The sequence below is a fragment of the Eptesicus fuscus genome, chromosome 22 (assembly GCF_027574615.1).
Source record: "Eptesicus fuscus isolate TK198812 chromosome 22, DD_ASM_mEF_20220401, whole genome shotgun sequence".
NCBI classification, from domain to species: Eukaryota; Metazoa; Chordata; class Mammalia; order Chiroptera; family Vespertilionidae; genus Eptesicus; species Eptesicus fuscus.
Genome location: NC_072494.1, coordinates 7,190,221 through 7,210,810, shown reverse-complemented (window position 1 = coordinate 7,210,810; position 20,590 = coordinate 7,190,221). Strand labels below are relative to the sequence as shown.

The window sequence follows — 20,590 nt, the reverse complement described above, 5'->3', positions numbered from 1 at the left end:
CTCACACTCACTTCTCTCAGATTCCTCAACCTACCATAAAGCAAATGTGAACATTTTACATGACATTTCATTGGTGGATTCATACGCACAAATTAACAATGGCAAAAAGATTCCCTTAATGAAGTTACAAGCCATGGAAGATTTGCAAAAGTTAAACCCTGATACAGTATTAAACTTATCTTTTTACATATAAAAATAATACACAGTGGGACATTTTATTCAATAAGATACATTCTTTAAGATCAAGAGAGAATATACAAAACTATTCTAGGTAGCCCGCTGTATGTTACTGTATAGTAGGAATAAATACATCCAGAACAGACAGTGGGAGGTCTGTTCTCAGAGAAATTACCAGTTACTTAGGGGTTTCAAGCCAAGTGCTCTGCAGGTTCCAGGCAGAAAGGAGCTACCTGTTGCATTTAAAACGATGTGGTCATTATAAAATAAAGGCCTTAAATCTATAAACAATAACAAAAACACACAAACCAAATGAAAATGTACTAAAATTTAATCATTCATAAAAGCTGTAATTTAATCTGACAGTAAAACACAAGAAGCAATATTAGAGTTGGTTTAGTATATTATATATTTTAGCTTTGAAAGCCATAGAAATCAGTTATCCCAGTTTTTTCCTATAAAAGACCCATTTTTCCAAAGCATTATGCACAAACAATTTTAATTAGAATATAATGACAGAATGATATTTCATAATTTTTAAATATAAAATGAAGTCAATGACTCAAAAAAGTTATCTGCTGTAATGAGTTTGAGGGGGAATTTCATCATCTATATCATTACAGATATAAAGTATAATGGTTCAACGTTTAGTGCCTGACGGGAGGAATCATGATAAAAAGGTCAATATGAAATCATTTGATTATAGTAGCAATATCTAACTTCTGAAATGCATCCATGCTCTTTTGTATAATCATATTAGAGTCAAGTATATTTATTTTCACATCTGTTATAACTGCTATTGCAAAGGAGAAATACTATTGTCTTATTTTCTGAGAGATATACACAGAGCAATTTTTTTTCTCTCCAGGGAACTTGTGCAAACCAATATAAGATCTAAATTCTTCACATAATATATAAAACAGGAGAAGCCGCTTCAGATTTATTTTTTGAAGTCTGGAATGCTGGCACTTTCCAATTAGGCAACAGTTCTTCATTCCTGTAATCTAGAATGTTGAATAGATACAGACATATATTATATATATGGTTAATCTCTTGATGTCAGAACATAACAGTAAACAAGCAGATATTTAATAATATAGAAAGAAACAATGGTTTTGGCTGATCATTACTAGAGAAATTATACTAAGCAGCTCCAGTAACAGGGCTATTTTAAACTCCCTTTAAAAGTGTTTAAAAAGTAGTTTTATTATACTTAGTGTTTTACAATATACCTGACAGTCCTGTCTATAAAGAGGAAAAATATTTTTAAAAAATATATATTTCTTTATTGATTTCAGAGAGGAAGGGAGAAGGAGAGAGAGATAGAAACATCAATGATGAGAGAGAATCACTGATTGGCTGTCTCCTGCATGCCCCCTACTGGGGATCAAGCCCACAACCCAGGCATATGCCCTTGGCCGGAATCAAACCTGGGACCCTTCAGACCACAGGCTAACGCTTTATCCACTGAGCCAAGCCGGCTAGGGCGAGGAAAACTATTTGTTTTATTTCTATCCTATTATAATTTTATTCTGAAAGTTCCTTTCCACCAAGGAAACAGCATCCACCTGCAAACTCTTTCTATTGGAATTTAAAAAAAAAAATTTTTTTTATTGTTTTTTAGAGAGAGAGGAAGGGAGAGGAACAGAGAGAGAAACATCGATGTGAGAGTGAAACATTGATCAGCTGCCTCCTGATCAGCTGCCTCCTGCATGCCTCCTACTGGAGTCTGAGCCCACAACCTGGGCATGTGCCCTGATGGGAATCAAACCTGCAACCTTTGGTGCTCGGGATGATACACAACCAACTGAGCCACACCAGCCAGTCCATGGGAAAGTCTTTCCTCAACTATTTTAGGACTGTGCCTATTAGGGTTACCACTTATAATTCAGGTTAGGAAAAGACACTGACAGAGCTGATCCCCGTATACAAAGGCAGAAGGCTGACAGTCTCATTGCTCAGCAGGAAAGAGTTAGGTTAAAGGAAGAATTTTCCAAAAATGAATTTCTCTCCAGGATCTTTAAAAGTGTTACACATTAGAAAGAGATTAACATATTTCAGTACAATTTTGCCTAAAGGCTAAGGCTAGATAAGCTACCCTCAAGCTTCACATACTCTGACGAAAAACAAAATGTTTACCCCGTAACGCAGTACTTTTCAAATGGGATCAACACGGCCCTCAAGTCGTAATCAGGACAAAATGCTCTGCATGCAAAGTATTCCAACTGCTAAGTGGCCTATTCCCAAACACTCACAGAGAGCTCAGGTGACTTATTAACTATGTTATGAGTTGAATTACATAGCAGAGCCTAAGAATTTATGCAACCAGGATGAAAGTCTCATTTCTAGATCTAGGCCAAGATCTTTCCTCTAAGGCAAATCTCACAATACACTGTAGGATGTGTGAGGGCGAATTTTCACAAGAGGCCAGGAGATGGCACCTCTTCCTTTAAGTATAAGTTTAATGGACATTTCTGAGAATTGGAAATTAAACTTGGACCAGCCAAGGTAATGACATACACAGGCCAGTCAACTCTAAGAGAGTTAATATACTCCAGATCAGGAACAGAGCCCTTGTTTCCCCTACCTTGCACCCTTACCTAAACACACACAAGCACCAGCAATTTTAACAATAACCACTTTCAGGGAGCTGATGATTTATAGCTAATGAATCGATTTCACTAAGCCTCAAACAACCATTTGGCCGGAAGCAGTCTTCCCTGAATCCAACTCCCAGAGGTGATGCCATGCCCCCTGCCCTTCTGCCCGCTTTCCTCTACTTTCTTTGAAACTGCTACCCAGCTGTTTCCCTTGAGAGAGACATTCACTCATCTCTCTAAGGAGGCACGTTCCAGCTAATGTGGGGCTCTGCAAGAGGATCTACTGAACAGGCCCAAGAGGAGGAATTAGCACAACCAATTCTCAAGTGGGAACTTGACTTTCCTCTAAACAGACCAAGTTTACAAATTACACCATAACTCCATTGTGTAAACATATTCTTTTATGGTATTGCTTATGCCGTTGATGAAGAAAAGCAGAAATTGTTAAATACAGAATTACAAAAAACAAACAAACAAACAAATGGCCCCACAGGGCCTGGTTTCTTACTTGATAGGCAGCTTCAAGGCTAGCGCTGCTTGGCTCACTTAACAAAAACTTACGCAAATTTACAGTCAATTACTACTTCGAAGCCTCCCGACAAAACATTGGAAAGAAGTCAACTGGACCTGAGATAAAGCAACTACCAAAACCACACTGACGTAGCACCACACACCCAGTCAAAACGACCAACAACACTAAAGTTGGGGAAGGAGGAACTCATAACTGCTGGCAGGTGTGCAAGTGGTGCAACTACTTTGACAAACTTTTTTAGCAGTGTCTACTAAAGCTGCCCATACACCCAGTGTACAGCCTGGCCATGCCATTCCTGGATATACACCAAACAAATACATGCACACGTGTACAAAGACTTGTACAAGAATATGTGCAGCAGAATTACCAGTGCTAGTCCCCAAAAGAACCCGGATGCCCATCAACAGCAGAATATATAAACATATTGCCAGGATAGTCATGTAATAAAAATGAACTATTACTATATGCAATCAGGATAATTTTCAAAAAGACTCTCACATTTTTGAGTAAAAGAAGCCAGACATAAATTAAGCCAGACGTTTTTGTTTATGTTAATTTCAGAGAGGCAAAACTAACCCATGTTGTGAGGATTCAGGGCAGGGGTTCCATTTGGGGGAGGAGATTCTTATTCAGATATGAGTATGTTCACTTTGGAAAAATTCATCAAATGTGCGCTTCAGCCTTTCTGCAAGCCCTTTTGTTTCACTGTTCCACTTTAATTTGGCATGAATTTGGGAGTGACCTTGGTGGCCATTCTATTCACTCAACCACTACACCAGGCACTGGGGACACCGTGGTGAGCGAAACAGACACGGGCCTTCTCTAACACAGCTTAGAATATCGTGGGAAGAGAGACAAATTACCCACAAGATGAGCATAGCTACAGTGAGGTATCACATTTACAAGTTACAGAAGCTGGAAATAGCTCAACAGGTGCCATGGGAAGTGGTGAAGGTTGGAGACAGCCCAAAACAAAGTCAAGGACAAGAGAGGCACGTGCTCTGCCTTCGGCACTCACCTGGCTCAGAGCTGCTGCTCACTGTGGGCCTAAAGCAGCAGGCAGGATTTCTTTTTAGGCTTCTTCTTTTCCACTGGTGTTTTTCTATTGATCTGTCTGACCAGGTCATAAAATATCTAAATGAAAACAAGAAAAATGTACTTATTCAACCAACATTTGAGACCTTGTTCCACAAAACAATCTTGGTTCTGTTAAATATTACTCTGATAAAACATGAGTCGGATAAAAAGACTTATAGAACCAAGGGCCAGAGAGGAACAGCAAGAGAACACACAAGGCTGTGATAACCTAGCCTGCTCCCCGCTCCCACCATGCTGTGAGCGAGCTGAATTCTGGGATTACCTGAGATGCTACACATGGCGAGCATACCAGCAAGTGAAGCTTATGCGCTTCCAGGAAAGGAAAAAACAGTCTTTAAAAAATGATGTTGAAAAGAACAAAAGTAAAGGGAACTTCAAGCTTTTGCTTGGTTGGTGGTGGCAGCTGGGGACTGCACCAATCTTTTAGGGATCCGGTCAACTTTGGCCCTTTACACCCAGTCAGGCAGCTTACTTGTTAAGCATTCCTATCCACAGCTACGTTCTTAAGATAGTGGAGTGCTTACGTCATGGACAAAAAAAGCCTTGTGCACCTGCTGTATCAGGCCAAAAAGAGAGTGAATTACAGTCACACTCAGATTCCTCCCTTTGAGTCATGCACTAAAGGGAGGCAGGACTCAAAACACCAAATTCTGTGATATCCATGAGGTAGTATGTTTCTCTATAAATTCACTATATTAACTATTTAATTTTTGTGGTTTCCTACTGACTTTATAACCTATTCATACATATCTGCATAAGCAATTGTACAATACACGGGTGATGTGACAATTTTCATATACTACTTTCTGGCACATGTCTAGAGCAGGGATGGGGAACATCCAGCCCGCAGGCCGTATAAGGCCCACGAAATCATTTGGTCTGGTCCTGCCAAGGCATTAGGGGTGAGCTAATTAAATGTTTGACCAAATACAGCAGGCTAATTTTTAATTTGATAATTGTGTATGGCCCGAGAATGATGTTATAAGTATCCAAATGACCCTGGGCAGAAAGAAGGTTCCCCACCCCTGATGAGGCTTAGCAGGGCTTTAAACATATTCCTTTAACTTAAACGTCCTCTTTGCATATAAATATGAATGTCTTCATTACAGTCATTAAAGTGACTTTATGCAAACAAAGAATTACTTAGTGATTTCTATAAATTGGTAGAATCAAGACTGTTTAAAAGAATTATTTTTTTTTTCTTAAATAGTTTTCGGCTGTTAACTTAAAGGAGACTAAAAAGACACTTGTCTGTGCTGCCCAGCAGCTAGAGGTTACCTCATTAACGTTGATCTTTGACTTTGCAGAAGATTCTAAAAAGGCACAGTTACACCACTGTCTTGCTAAATTCTGACCCTGTTCTTTGCCAACTACTCGCTCATCTTCCAGGTCACATTTATTGCCAACCAAAATCATTGGAACCTGTGGGAAGAAATGACAGAAAACGAACACTAACATACTTGTTACTTATCCTTATGAGTAAGCAACTATCTGTCACCAATTGCAATGTGTAAATGAGGACCATATGCTTCACCAAGTGCTTAAAAAAAGGAATGTGCATGAGTGCTAGAGAGAGAAGGTGGATGGCAGGGGAAGAGACAGAAAAATTATGGAAGAGATCTTACTACATTGATCTGCTAATTATTTTAAAGATATAATCCCAAAAATTCCCGTGTGGGCTACAAGTGATAGCTGAATTCCAAGTGGAAAAATCTGAATGTGGAGAAGAATGTACTCGGGGGCCTAATTCTGGTTCAAGTGCTTCATCTCACAGTCCCAACAAATGCCAGAAGCAGTGGCCAGACCAATACAGGAGCAGTAACAAGTTCTGCTCCTACACCTGACATCCAAATCTGAGATCAGTTCAGGTGGGTCGTTAAGGAGAAAATACAGCCAGAGCAGCGACGTCTTCCCTTTTTCTCCATACCAGAAATGCTTGGCTATGTCCATCCACAGCCCCTACTTCCGATAAAACAGATCGCTAACAAACTGTACCACACTCTTAGTTCAAAGATACCCACAGAGCAAAGCCATTTGTGAGGTGATGGGCACGATACAAAAGAAAGAATTTAAGGGACAAGGTGGATCTTATACCTAAAATAGGCGATTATCACGAGTTAAATGAAACAACTATAACTCCATTGTTTTTAGTTTGTTATATGGATAAAATTATTAACATTACCAGAGTTCAGTGATTTGCATGTTAACTGCCCAAGAAAACAGAACTCTCTTAGATAAATTAGTCCTGTGAAGGAAGAGGACTATTCATTAGGTTATGGTTGGTCCATGAATCATATGGTATAAATCCATCCCGCCTACAATATTACCTAAGTGAAGGTCTCGAGCAGGTGCATATGTTCCCATTAATAATGAGAGAGAACACACAAAAGAGATAAAGGTACAAATGAAATTTAATATCCTGATTGATACAACTGAAAGGGAAGCCTCCATAGTTCAAAACTAAAGCGGACATGTAAAATATACATTTCACCTTTGCAAAAAGGCACAAAAACAACGAATGCCAAATAAGACAAAAATTCTAAAACAAAAATAAAATTAAAAATATAAAAACCTGCCCTAGCTGGTTTGGCTCAGTGGATAGAGAGCATTAGCCTGCGGACTGAAGGGTCCCAGGTTAAATTCCAGTCAAGGGCACATGCCCAAGTTGTGGGCTCGATTCCCAGTAGGGGGCGTGCAGGAGGCAGCTGATCAAAGATTATCTCTCAACATTGATATTTCTATCTCTCCCTCCCTTCCTCTCTCAAATTGATAAAAATATATTTTAAAAATAATAAAAAAGTTAAAACCTGGTTAACGAAAATCTTTTAACATAATAAAAACACCTGTAAGTAAAAACTATACCAACAGAACTTTAGAAATAGGAACAAATCATAATGGTTCTTAGTAATGTTCTTTGAACACTGTTTCTGACATAGCGTCCACCTCTCAAAGCTCAACCGAGCCTCACTTCTACCAGCCTTCTTCCCCTCCCCTGCTTCTGCACATCCTACCCACAGAGCAGGGCATGTCATCATTGCTGTCCTCCCTTTTGAACTATCTCAATAGCATAGAATTTGTAGGTAAATTTATAAAGGTCAACTTATTCGACCACAGAGATGGCAGTGTGTCTTACAGAGAGAAGAATACTTACATCTTCTGTGTCCTTAACCCGTAAAATCTGTTCCCTCAGGTCCTGTAAGTCATTAAATGTGGACTGAGCTGTAATAGAATATACTAGTGCAAACCCTTGGCCATTCTTCATATACAAATCCCTCATCGCTGTAAATTGCTCCTGTAATAAAAAAACGCAATTATAAACATGATTTCTTGAACATACATTAGGACAACTTAAATCAGAATAATCACAAGTGAGCTACTGCATTTTTTATTTACATGCTATCATGACAGGAAACGTAAGACATGATGCATGGTTTCTATAAACTGAGGTGAATGTTCCTGCTCTCTACTTACCTGACTGGAAATAATGACAATAAACTAGAATTAGAGAGAAAATCTTAACCACCTTAATTTACTTTTGTGTGATTTAGAAAAAACTACGTATCATTCATTCCTTTTTTACTAATAGATCCTAATTCAATGATTTTGGTGCTAACAAAGATGACCTCGAGGCAGTGTTGCTAGAAAACAGAAGCCCAAGTACTGAACCTGGAGGCTCTCTACCATCAAGAGCGTGTAGAGATAAGACAAATCTGAAAAGAAAACTTAGGAGTAACCAAGGACGCAGGCAAAAAAACACAACAACACACCAAGCCAGGGTTGTTTCCTGGAAGCCAAATGAATATACAGTGAACCACTGATCTAAGGCTGCTGAAAAGTCAGGGCAGTTGAGGATGTGTGCAGGAGATTGTTTAGGAATGAGAGACCATGGGCCTGAAGCTATGTGAAGAGGGGGTTGAGGGTATGAGGAATAATCAAAGATGTTAGGATAAATGGAACCAGGTTCCAATGAAGTTAAAGGGTATGAAAGTGAGATGGAAAAACAGAAGTGGTAAGTGGAGAGTGTTGTGCTTGAAAAGGAGACTGGGTGGTATTACAGTTATGGGCAATCACATAGTCTAAGGTAAGACCATGGGCGTGAACGGCTGAAGCAGGATGGAGGTCAAGGAACTGACAGGCCAGGCTACTGGATTATCTATAACAGTGATGGCGAACCTATGACACGCGTGTCAGCACTGACACGCGTAGCCATTTCTGATGACACGCGGCCGCATGCCAAGGATGAAACATTTGCTGCTCCTGAGGATGAAACATTTGCGAAATAATGGTTTTTTTCCTCAAAGTGACACACTACCCGAGTTATGCTCAGTTTTTTGGCGAAGTTTGACACACCAAGCTCAAAAGGTTGCCCATCACTGATCTATAACATCTATCGAGATTCTATCTGGATACTAAAATCACCGAGTTCTAACTGAAGCAGTATTGGAGTGAGCAAAAATCTTAAAGGAATAAGAAGTGATCTGAAACAAGATATACTAACGTTATTGTACTCATTTAAAGATAAGAAGAATGAGGCTCCAAATAATCCTAAAGAGTTTTGTCAAAAAACAAGTATCTGTCACCAGCCCCTTGAGATGTTAAAATACTAACAAAAGCAAAATAATCTTTATAAACATGAATGACTATGGTGCCAAGAGACGAAGTCTTATTTAAACCCAGTGATTCTGGATTTGAAATACCTTTTTTTTTTGAGCAGTAACAGCATCATCCTTACCTGAACACAGGGAGAAGAAACCCAACACAGAGATTCCATAGGTGAACTCAACATACAATTTAATAGTGAGATATGAGCTTTAAGTCCACCATCGATGGTTTCATGCACATAAAAACACTTAAGAAGCCCTACATTTAGAGAATTTGTTCTTAATCATAATAACTACTTTTACTCAGAGGAATTATTCAGATGATAAAACTTGTTCACAAACTGAAATCTATCATAAAAGGAGAAAGCATGCTTACTGTTCCCGCTGTGTCCAGGATTTCGAGCATACACTGTTGGCAATCTACTTCAACTTGCTGTTGGGGGCGGGAAGAAAAAGTGAAAATGTAACATCAAAACCTCAGTCTGTTTTCCTCCCCACTCTATACTCCAGTGCATATGAACAAGGGCAAAGCCCTTCCCCAGAGTGTGCTGGATCGGTGAGACTTAACTTGGTATTGCAATTAGGAACAGGAGGTCTCAGGCATTTTCTATTAATATTACAGAAGCCAGGACTATCAATGTTGGGCTTAGATATTTTCTGACCACTGTAAACTCTGAGTAATGACTTGTTACTACTAGAAAGCTAGTGGTCAAATTCTATGACTTAAGAAAAACTGTAGGAAAATAGGTACAGTTCTAACAGAAAAAAATGCATGAAATGATTATTCATATTATCGTTAAAGAAAACAAAACACAAAGTATTAAATTTACTCCAAATGCAAACAAGGTTTGGGGGCAAAGAAATTTTGACAACTTACTATGTTAAAAGTTTTACTGAAATATATTACATCCCAAATTTAATACACAGGAAAATTTTAGTTTAAGAGATACAAGGAACACAGAGCTGCTAGTGAGTATCATTGAACTCATAGTCCTCAGGACTTGAGGAAAAAGATACTTCTTTGGAAAAGCTGTGTGCATAAGGTGAAATTTTATAACTGAACTCTACTTTCCCAGTGTTTTATTTTTTTGAAGTGAACATATCAAGATTTTATTGTCATATAATAAAATAAAATATGAAGCTTAGAACTGGATCACTTGACCCTTTCTCTTCTTATCTCCTCCCAGTTCAAAATGCTTGCATCTCTTAATAGCCAGCATTCTCTTATATTGGCAGTTGGGCTCAACACATTCAAGCCTCAGCACAATCTTCTTTGTAGTTTTAGTCATTTAAAAAAAAAAAAAATCGGCTTAGTCTGCCCATCATAGCTTCCTGTCACAACGCCACTGTCCCTGTGCATACAGAGAATCCTTGCCCTCCTTGTACATGGTACTTTGTGGGGTTGATGCTTGCCACACTTCTTACAGAATTCCCATGGGTTTTAGGAACGTTCACCATGTTTGCGACAGCGCTACCGGCAGGGAAAGCCCAGTGTTTTATAAAAGAAGAGAAGGCTGGCCTACAGAAAGTATCAGCTCTCAGCTGTGTGGACACGTTTTAATAAAGAAGGGACTGAGAAAAGTGGTCAATCTCCTGCATTCCAGGTACAGGTCTCCATGTGGAGTTAAAGCTTTAACCAGCAACTTATTTGGGGGAAATCCCAGTAGTGCAACACTGTCTCTAAAATTAACTGAGGCCTACTTTAAACTCTGCGTCTTTGTCAGACCAGGGACTGAGGAGCACCACTGGTGGCCACAAATCCATGGTCTCACCACTTGTGGGACGAATGTGGTAGCCTGCCCGATCTGTGAACGGGCACATTCAATGAATAATGAATTAGGCCTGGAGCTTCTCAAAGTATCTAGAGCACAATTTTGTATCCAATGTGCAGATAATGAAATTGCTCAGTACAGTTCGATGAACTTAATTTCCTATTGTTGAATGGTAGGTTTAATCTTTTTTTCTTTTCTTTTCTTTTCTTTTTTTTTTTTGTATATTGTTAGCTGTAGTCTTTTTTATAACACTGTCTTCTGTCCACCACTCACCCCACCCCCCCACCCCACCCCACCCCATAAGGTTTGGGAAATACAATCATAAAAATTACCCACAATTCTAGCTAATCTTGTAATTAAGTAAAATAGTATATTTTGCCAAGATAAACTTTTCCCTTTTAAAAAGCTTTATTTTTTAGATTCACAAGAAAACTTGGCAAAAATACAGAGTTCCAATTTACCCTTCCCCTGCTCCCAGCTTGGCCTCCCCCACTATCAGCATGCCACACTTGAGTTGATTTTGTTAGAACTAATGAACCTACTATATCAACACATCATTACCATGCAAAACCCGCAGTTTACATTAGAGTTCACTCTTGGTGTTGTACATTCTATGAGTTGGGACAAATGTATAATGACATGTATCTACCATTATGGTATCATACAGAATCCAACAACTAATTTTTTATAGTTTAAAGACGAAATTTCTTTAAAGTTATATAACATAAACTTTCAGTCACTGGAAAACTTCAAGCATAAAGGTTACTTAATTTTCATATTTTACCTTTCTGTAGGAATCTTCTATCGTTGGGTCATATTTTTCAACAAAAATTCCCTGAACAAACTGAACTGTCTAAAAAAAAAAAAAAAAGGCAGAGAAAAATTAAAGAATTTTAAAAAATCAACTCCTCTAAATGTTATTAACCTCACAATGTGGTAAAGATTAAATGAAAGTGTGTGAAAAGTCTGGGTAATTATCTTTCAATATAAGGACATGCTGACATATAAGAGTAACTTACTATGAAAGGAGATGGCCATGTTCAAAACTGTCAGCAATGTTGCTGCTGACACCCCACTACTAACTCTTACGTATATTATGTTTTAAAATGCAACAAAGATACAAATAACGACACATTCTAATTTATTAAAAAATGAAAATTATCAGTAAACTCCCATTACTCCTCTGTATATCTATATATAACTTTTATCTCATGCTCTGAAAGGAGACGGACGTAAGGTTCTAAATTTTAAAGTCTTGAACCAGCCTTTCTAATTTTGGGGAAAAGATAAAAGGGAATTAAAATGTATTGGATTTATGAAATTTATAATTACATTCAAATTTCACATTCACACCAGCTGAAATTCAAATGTACACCATCCTGATTCTGAAGCCTTATGCCTTTCATTGGAAAATGCTGCCTACAAATCTTTTTCAGATTACCTACTTTTATCTCTAGGATTTCTGTAAAGCACAGACTAGAAACTAGGTATTTTATCATTTGACAAATGAAAAGAAGTACAGAAGATGACTGTGAAATATTTCCTGGACAGCTTTAAACAGGATCTGGTCCATTAATCCTAGAGAAAAGGGTAAAGATGTGGGCTGAGTTACCCAGGAGTATTTTGAACATGGTTTTAGCTTGAGCTAAATAGATTAACTTGAATATAGTAAACTTCAAGCATCTTTCTCTTACTAATCTCCTCTTCTTCAAAGGAAACTCAGGATATAATCACACCAAGAACTTTAAACTTCCTAATATGCTTTGTACTAAAGCAGAGGTCCTCGAAATATAGTTCAGGGCAGAGGTTTAGAAAAAAAACTGTTTTCCTGCCCCTGCCCCTGCCCCTGCCCCTGCCGGGTGGCTTGGCTGGTTGAAGCACCATCCTGTACACCAAAAAGGTTGCGAGTCTGATCCCCAGTCGGGGTGTGCACAGGAGGCAACCCAATCAATGTTTCTCTCACATCAACGTCTCTCTCTCTCCCCCTCCAACTCCCCCCTTCTCTCCTCCATAATCAATGAGCATATCCTCACGTGAGGATAAAAAAAAGTCCTAATCTGGCCCTAGCCTGCTTCTCACCTAATTTCTCTCTACTTCCCCCCTTGCTCACTCCTGCCCCAGCAATGTCTCTTAGTTGTTTAAATGCTAATTTAGGTTCACTTGTCACCAATTTGTACTTTTTGTTCAAAGTCATCTCTCTTGCAATTATAATCAAGTGGTTCTTTGTTTAGCTGTGTATTTATCACATCTCTTCCAGGATGATGGAAGCTGTGCAGGCCTGGGATGATTTGTGTTCACTGTCACAATCCCAGTGCCTGACATTGCAGAAGCTTAATAAACAGTTACCAAATACAGCATGCATACAAAAAATGGCCTTCGTTCCACTTAAGTCTGGGGTAGGGCAGGGCTTACTCCACTGGTATCTATAATATCAGTGTAGTCTCTCCCACTGAAATGTAAATTCCTTAAAAATGAAAACAATCTTATTCCTCTTTGAATACTTGGTAAATGAAAGAATGAACGAGCCACGATTATAAAACTACACTTCTATGGTTACTGAAAGAATCCTTGTCCCCTCTGGGTCAGATATAAGCATATGAAAAACACTGGCACCTTTTCTCTTTAGTGACTTGAGTTTTCAAAGCAAAAACACAGCAATGTTCTTCTTGTATTATATTAGTTGGTTATAGTTAGGTGGCTAACTTACCAGAGCAGACTTCCCCACGCCTCCTGAACCAAGGACCACTAGCTTGTACTCACGCATGGTGTGGTCTGTTTAAATACTGACAATCTGAAAAAAAAAAAAAAATCGAAGATAACTACATATGATAAGATTAGCCTAAGAATGTACAACAGTTACACGAAATAATGAGATTTTTGTTTGCTTTCCCCTTAAGACTATCAAAGTGAAGACAGAGGTTGCACAGTAAAACCATACACACTTTAACATCCTATGTAATAAAGAGCTAATTGTCCCCTTGACCAGGAGTTTGACTAGGGGGCAGGGCCAGCCTGCCAACTGCCCACGGCCCCTCCCCCTGGCCATCCCTGCCCCTGATTGGCCCCCCCACCCTGATGGGGGGCGGGGTTGGCCGGCCAACCATCTGTGTCACCTCCCCCCCACCAGCCGGACCCCACCTCACCCGTGCACGAATTCGTGCACCGGGCCTCTAGTTAATTTATAGGACTACTGCCAAGCATTTTACTTCATTAAAGATCATTTTTGACTAGCATCAATCATTAGCCTGTTACTTCTAAGAGTGTTTGATCAGAAAATAAGATTAAAATTAGCAGTTATAAGTACAGTCATAAACTCAATTATTTATGAAGCTCTCATTTAAAACAGCTTAGGTACTTTTTTGAAGTTTACTCATGAGCTTTAATATAATGTACATACATGCTATGTAATTTGCTTAAAATATCATATAGTAATTCTATACTTTTTTTTCCACATTATTACATATAGCTGAACTATGTAAAATGTTAACTCAAAAATTATTAGGATACAAATGAGAGATTAGGGATAATATCGTTAAAATTTTATATAGGTGGATATTAGTAATATACTCCATAAGGCCCAAATTGCTGAAGAGAAAAAAAAGGAAATATACCCTCATTATCTTGAAAAGTAAAAAAGGCAGGAAAGTATTTCCAATGGTCATGATGGAATATGTAGGAATGAACTTGCCATCCTAAAATGACAGCAAAATACCAGACAAAATATATAAAAACAACTGCTTTCAGACAATGGTCGATAAGCAGTATAGGACTGTGATCTTCGAGAGGTGGGAGGAAATGAAGTGAGATCTACAATGGCCCTGGCTTTCTGCTTGAAGGCACTTTTCAGACTGTGGTGCAGGGAGGAAGAACTCAAGCAGAGACCAGAAGCATACCAGGGAAGAGATTATGCACAGAAAATTCCAGAAATCTGCACAGGGGTCCACTTGAGTCTATGGCCAAACACTAAGCAGGGCATACAGGGTGAAACTCCATGAGGCAAGGGGAAGAATAAACAGGGATCCACAAGCTGAACGATTCCCAGAGTGCTGGGAAATAGGGGAGTTCTGACCAGAAAAGTCCTCCTTGTTGAAATACAGGGAATTAATTCAACCCAAAGATTCATACTTGAAAAGCAGAATCACTAGAGTAGAAGAATTCTACATGCTTCCTAACAAAGCTCAAAAACAAGCCTCAGAAGTACAGAGCCAATCCATAGGTAACTCAACTGCTTGTCATAGTAAAATCCCAAATTCTTTAAAAGATGAAAAAAATTCCATTGTACAATGTAAAATTTACAATGTCCATAGCATCCAATAAAACATTAGTAGACATGTGAAGAAGAAAAAAAAATGTGACCTGAAAGGGAGGGTGAAGTAAGTCCACTGTAACAGCCACAGAAATAATTTGAAATATAAAAAAATCCAAATAAATAAGTTTGTATGAAAAGAAACTCCAGTTTTTTATTCTACTGAGGCGCTTTGTAAAATCTGGGGTATTTAAAAAATTAAATCCCGAGTAGAATAAAGGAATCGAGAAAAAAGCAAGCAAGTGCAAAGGGTTAAGAAACTCAGTGAACCCGCTCCTCGGTATAAATACAAAGAAAAGTACAAGGCACAAAAATTAAATTCCTGAAAAGTTGTCAAAAAAGTGAAAGTGTTATAAGAGGCTAGAGAAAAAAGTTTAGACGAACGCTAAATACAATGAATATATTCTTCAAAAATGAAAGTAAAAGAATTTTTTCAGGTTAAAGAAAAAAAAAAAAAAAGCTGGGGGTTCACCAGAACACGTTTATAACATGCAAAGGAAGTTCTTCAGGTGGGAAGAAAATGCTGAGACAGAAACTTAGATCTACATAAAAGAATGAACTGTGTTGACCGATGCAACGACATGAATGAACTCAAAAACACACTCAGCAAAATAAGCCAGACACAAAAGAGTAATATGTATGATTCCACTATATAAAATTCTACAAAAGATGAACTTACAGTGCCAGAAAGCTGCTTGGGACCAGTGGTGGTAGGGTAGGGGTGATGACAATCAAGGAGTATAAGGGGACTTTTGGGGGTGATGAAAATGATCTGTACCTTGACTGTAGTAGTGGTGACATGGGTGCATGCATCTATCAAAACTTACTGAACTGTACATTTAAAATAGGTGCATTTATTACATGCAAATTATAGCTCAATAGAATTTAAGAAAATTCAATGGGGAAAAAAGGGAAAATGTCTGAGAGAGCCAATTATATACATAGTGTTATGAACTGAATGTTTCCTGCAAATTCTTTTTTTTTCTTTTTAATCCTCATCCAAGGATATTTTTTCCATTGATTTTTAGAGAGAGGAAAGACAGAGAGAAATATCGATGAGAGAAACACATCAATTGGCTGCCTCCTGCGATCGCTCCACCAGGGCCCAGGGAGGAGCCTGCAACCAAGGTACGTGCCCTTGACCGAATTGAACCCGGGACATTTGGTCTGCAGGCCAACACTCTATTCACTGAGCCAAACCAACTAGGGCTCCTGCACATTCTTACGTTGAAAACCTTCCCCTAATCCGATGGTATTAAGAAGTGGGGACTTAGGAAGGTAATTAGGGTTAGATGAGGTCATGAGGGCAGAACCCTGATGAATGGGATTAGTGTGCTTATAAGAGATCCAAGAACTCAATTCTCTGTTTGCCTTGTGAGGATACAAGACAGCCAGGGCGCAGGTCCGAACCAGACACCTAATCTGCCAGTGCCTTGATCTTGGACTTCCCAGCCTCCAGAAGTGTGAAAAACAAACTTGTTGTTGAAGCCATCCCATCTGTGATAATTTGTTATAGCAGCCAAAGCTGATTAAGTAACACAGCAAGGATAAATTAGTAGTCTATGCAACAGACATAATGGCGAATATGACTGTTGATCTGAATCAAACATTTTCAAAGCATCTCCTAGGTATCAGTTCAATACGAGGTGCCAGGGACACAAAAATCAAAAGCATATGTTTCCCATCCTCAAGTAGCTCACAGAGGAAGAAAAAATAACTACCATATGATGTGAACAAAGTTATTAGAGACAAAAAAATTAAAGGGGTGGAGGATCAGAGGAGAGTGCAGTTTTTCATGCAAGTTACGTAACAGCTACGTGATAACTAAATAGAAATGCTCCAGGTCTGTAGGGAAGGGCATTCCAAGCAGAAGACACACCTTGAGCGAACACTCCACACCACGAAATAGAGAAGATCCAGGGAAGACCACATCGTTCAGTGCGGCCAGAACACAGGGTATAAAAGGTCTGAAAAATGAGGCTGGGTATGGAGACTGGGCAATGCTTGCAAAGGCATTTGCCATATTTAAGAGTTTACATTTTATCTAGTAAGCAAGCAATGGGGGGTGGGGGGAGGACTGATTTTTTTTTTTTAAAGTAATATAGTTAGATATATACTCCGGAAAGGTAACTGATAGCAGTATATAAAGTGGACGGAAGAAAGAGACAATAGAGGCAGGAAGAAGAGTTACGGGGGCTACTAGAACAGCTCAGGAGGCAACGACAGAGGCCTGCACAGCAGCACTAGGCTGAAGGGGGGGCAGTGCTTCCGTGCCGAGGAGACTCCGCAGCCAACTAGAGGTTATTAAGGTGAAGGAAGAAGTGGATGGTAACTCCCAGATATCTAGCTTGGAGAAATTAGGTGGCTGGTAGCATACCTTCCATTAAGGCAGGAACTACAAAAAGAGGTTTAAAAAGTAAGTTAATACTTCCAGCCAAAAATTTGTTTTGAGACTCTTATGGGAAAGCAGGCAGAGTCTGGAAGCTTGGGAGAAACCAGTGGGCTTGAGGTAGAGATGTAGGAGTTGTTATGAAAGAAGGTAGTTGAAACCAAAGATGATCAACCAAGGGGCATTTACTCAGTGAATACAGAAGAAAGCTAAGAACTGAGCTCTGAGAAACAGCCACATAGAGATGGATGGAAAACCTGAGGGGAAAATGAAGTGGGAGAGGTATATTCTGGACACTAGTCACCCTATACCTCTGTTTGTATCAAGTGATTCTCCCATTTCTAGGGAGAGAAAAAATACTGACAATTAAACACAAGAGCATGTATTTCATCCAGACAGATCTCCATATCCATAACTCCCTTTCTAGATCCCAAGTGATTCTTTTTTTTTTTTTTATTTCCAAGTGATTCTTATTCTTAGGATTGCTGTATTTCAAAAAGAGGTGATTTCATTCAATCCAAAAATGTGTATCTTTCAAGAGGGAATCCTAATATAGTAAGGTTCACTTATACTCTCCAAATTACCCCCTAGGGCAAGGGAATTTGGGAAAAGCACTCAGACATGGCCAAATTATTTTGGGTATTCTGCAACAATAAAATATTTGGCCGATCCTCAACTCAAGTGGCAAGATAGTTAAGTTCCAAAGTCATATTTTCTTTATACATAAATACCAGGGCTTACAAATGTAAGTCTATATGCACACATGCAAATACAAGAATGTATAGCTCAGATAAAAAAACACACACACACAAATACCCAATAAGGAATAATGTGAATTAATATTTTCTTTTAAAGGAGTTAGTTCTAACTCATTACTGCCAAGTTAGAAAACCACTATGTTCTTCCAAGCAAATCCCTTGCCTTTTTATGGAAATCTCTTGTGCCCTGCACTCTCAACACAGCACCAGAAAATTTCTCACTCTGGTTAAGATTCCCTGACAAATAGGAGGACAAGAATAAACATTACACTATGTTTAAATTTTAAGTCAATCTTGAGTCTCTAACATGGTCCAGAGTTATAATATAGCAACTTTTATTCTTTCTTCAGCAAAAGCACTTCTAAACGTCACAAAATAATATATAACTTCATTGTCGTTTTGACACAAATCAATCCCAACTTTGTTTCTGTTTTTAAATATATAAACTAAGTACAAGACAAAATAGTTTCCCTACAACTAAACCTACAAAACAAAATTTAGAGAAAAAAAATTCACATTAAAAAAAAAACACTGAAGGTGGTTTCTTAGCAAGAGGTTATTTTGCTGGTTAAATATTTATAGAAGCCATGTATATTTTAAAACTTAAAACTGACCACAACATGCTGAGGGTACGGTGAGGGGTGGCTAGTGATGAGTAAATATAGAAATCATGGTTAAGATTTAACTTTCTGAAATAAAGAACAGTGCTCTTCATAGTACATCATAACGGAAGTTCAACTTTTTTTGTAACATGAAATCACAGTATTTTCTCATTGAGAGAATCTTTTTGATATTTTCTTTTTTTTTATAATAGGAATATCGCACTCCATCATACATTCTGCATATGTGAAGTGAGATATTTATTTATTAAATATATTTTATTGATTTTTTACAGAGAGGAAGGGAGAGAGATAGAGAGTTAGAAACATCGATGAGAGAGAAACATCGATCAGCTGCCTCCTGCACACCCCCCACTGGGGATGTGCCCACAACCAAGGTACATGCCCTTGACCGGAATCGAACCTGGGACCTTTCAGTCCGCAGGCCGATACTCTATCCACTGAGCCAAACCGGTTTTGGCTTGATATTTTCTTCTTATTCTTCTCAAGACAAGTACTTTGGGAGGAGGATGCATACAGAGATAAAGTGATGAGACATATATACTTATAAAAGAAGCTTATAAATTGTCTTCACACTCTTAGAGGCCAACATGGATTCCCAACAAGAGCACACAATCAAAGACTTGAGGAAAACAACTTGACAGGGGCAATAAATATAACAGACAGAACAAAATTCAAAGAAAACAGAGTTAAGAGGGTCTATAGAAGACTGTAAAGTAAATGCAATATCCTTAAAGGAATTTTTAAAACACACACTGGGAAACTTAGGAAATAAATTATGACTATAAAAATAAGTTCAGTAGATGGGCCAAAAAGAAAAATGGATATAGCTAAAAAGCAAGTAAGTGAACCAATCTACTGAATCCATGAAAGGAATGCAGAACAAAGGACAGAGAGAGAGAGAATGTATGACAAGAGGTAAGAAGGATAAATCCCATGTTCTGACAGGAAGTTCAGAAATCGAACAGAAAAACCAAAGAAATTATAGAAGGATATTTCTAGAGGTAAGTAGGAAAATTAGGACTCTTCAGAAATAAAGTGGCCAGTGAATGCAATCATCATCATCATCATCTTCGTCATCACTACCACCATTATCATCATCAGAGATTCACAACTGAAAATATTGTAGTGAAATTTCAAACCACTAAAAGTGACGACAAAATCCTAAAAAGTTTCTAGAGAGAAAAAAAAATTCCTTCTCTTGAATATGGACGGGTTTAGTAAACAAAACCGTGTGAGTGATGTCTGACTTCTGAAGCTGGAACGAGCACCAGAGCTGTCAAGCTGCCCTGAAGCTGCCACTTGGAGAGACCACAGAGACAGAGTGGCCTGAGGAGCCCTAGCTGTCTGAGTCCTCCCAGAACAGTGAATAAAGAAGCCTTCAGGATGACCCCAGACAGCCACCATCTGACTACAACACCCTGGAGACCTTAGGCCAGACCCACCCAGCTGAGCCACTCCCTAATTCCACAGTTGTTTTAAACCACTACATTTTGGAATGGTTTAATAACTAAAAACAGAAGAAAGGAAAAATAAAGGAACAGATGGACAATTATAAAATAAATAGAAAGATGTCACGCTATCCAAATATATCAGTAATCACATTAATAAGTATTCAATAGGAAAAAATTAAAATAAAATACAAGGCAAATATATAAAGCAAAACTAAAGGAAAAACTAGGCAAATACACAATCATAATTAGATTTTAACATTTAACCCAACAGATATATATATAG

The 20,590-nt window shown here is 38.4% G+C and overlaps 1 protein-coding gene across 3 annotated transcripts in view; it reads right to left on the bottom strand.

The window, feature by feature from the left end:
• Positions 1 to 490: 490 nt before the first annotated feature.
• RAP1A (RAP1A, member of RAS oncogene family) overlaps positions 491 to 20,590 on the bottom strand; it is a 54,623-nt gene continuing 34,523 nt past the window's right edge. For 2 of the 3 annotated variants that reach the window (XM_054711415.1, XM_054711414.1), the window contains 7 exons: positions 13,488 to 13,571; positions 11,565 to 11,633; positions 9,385 to 9,441; positions 7,559 to 7,699; positions 5,686 to 5,829; positions 4,328 to 4,443; positions 491 to 1,181 (listed from right to left, as the gene is read on the bottom strand). In XM_054711415.1, coding sequence (XP_054567390.1) covers positions 4,357 to 4,443; positions 5,686 to 5,829; positions 7,559 to 7,699; positions 9,385 to 9,441; positions 11,565 to 11,633; positions 13,488 to 13,544 — 555 coding nt within the window. In that variant the 5' untranslated portion in view covers positions 13,545 to 13,571 and the 3' untranslated portion in view covers positions 491 to 1,181; positions 4,328 to 4,356. The remainder of the gene's footprint in view (positions 1,182 to 4,327; positions 4,444 to 5,685; positions 5,830 to 7,558; positions 7,700 to 9,384; positions 9,442 to 11,564; positions 11,634 to 13,487; positions 13,572 to 20,590) is intronic. The other variant, XM_054711416.1, reaches the window with a different exon arrangement.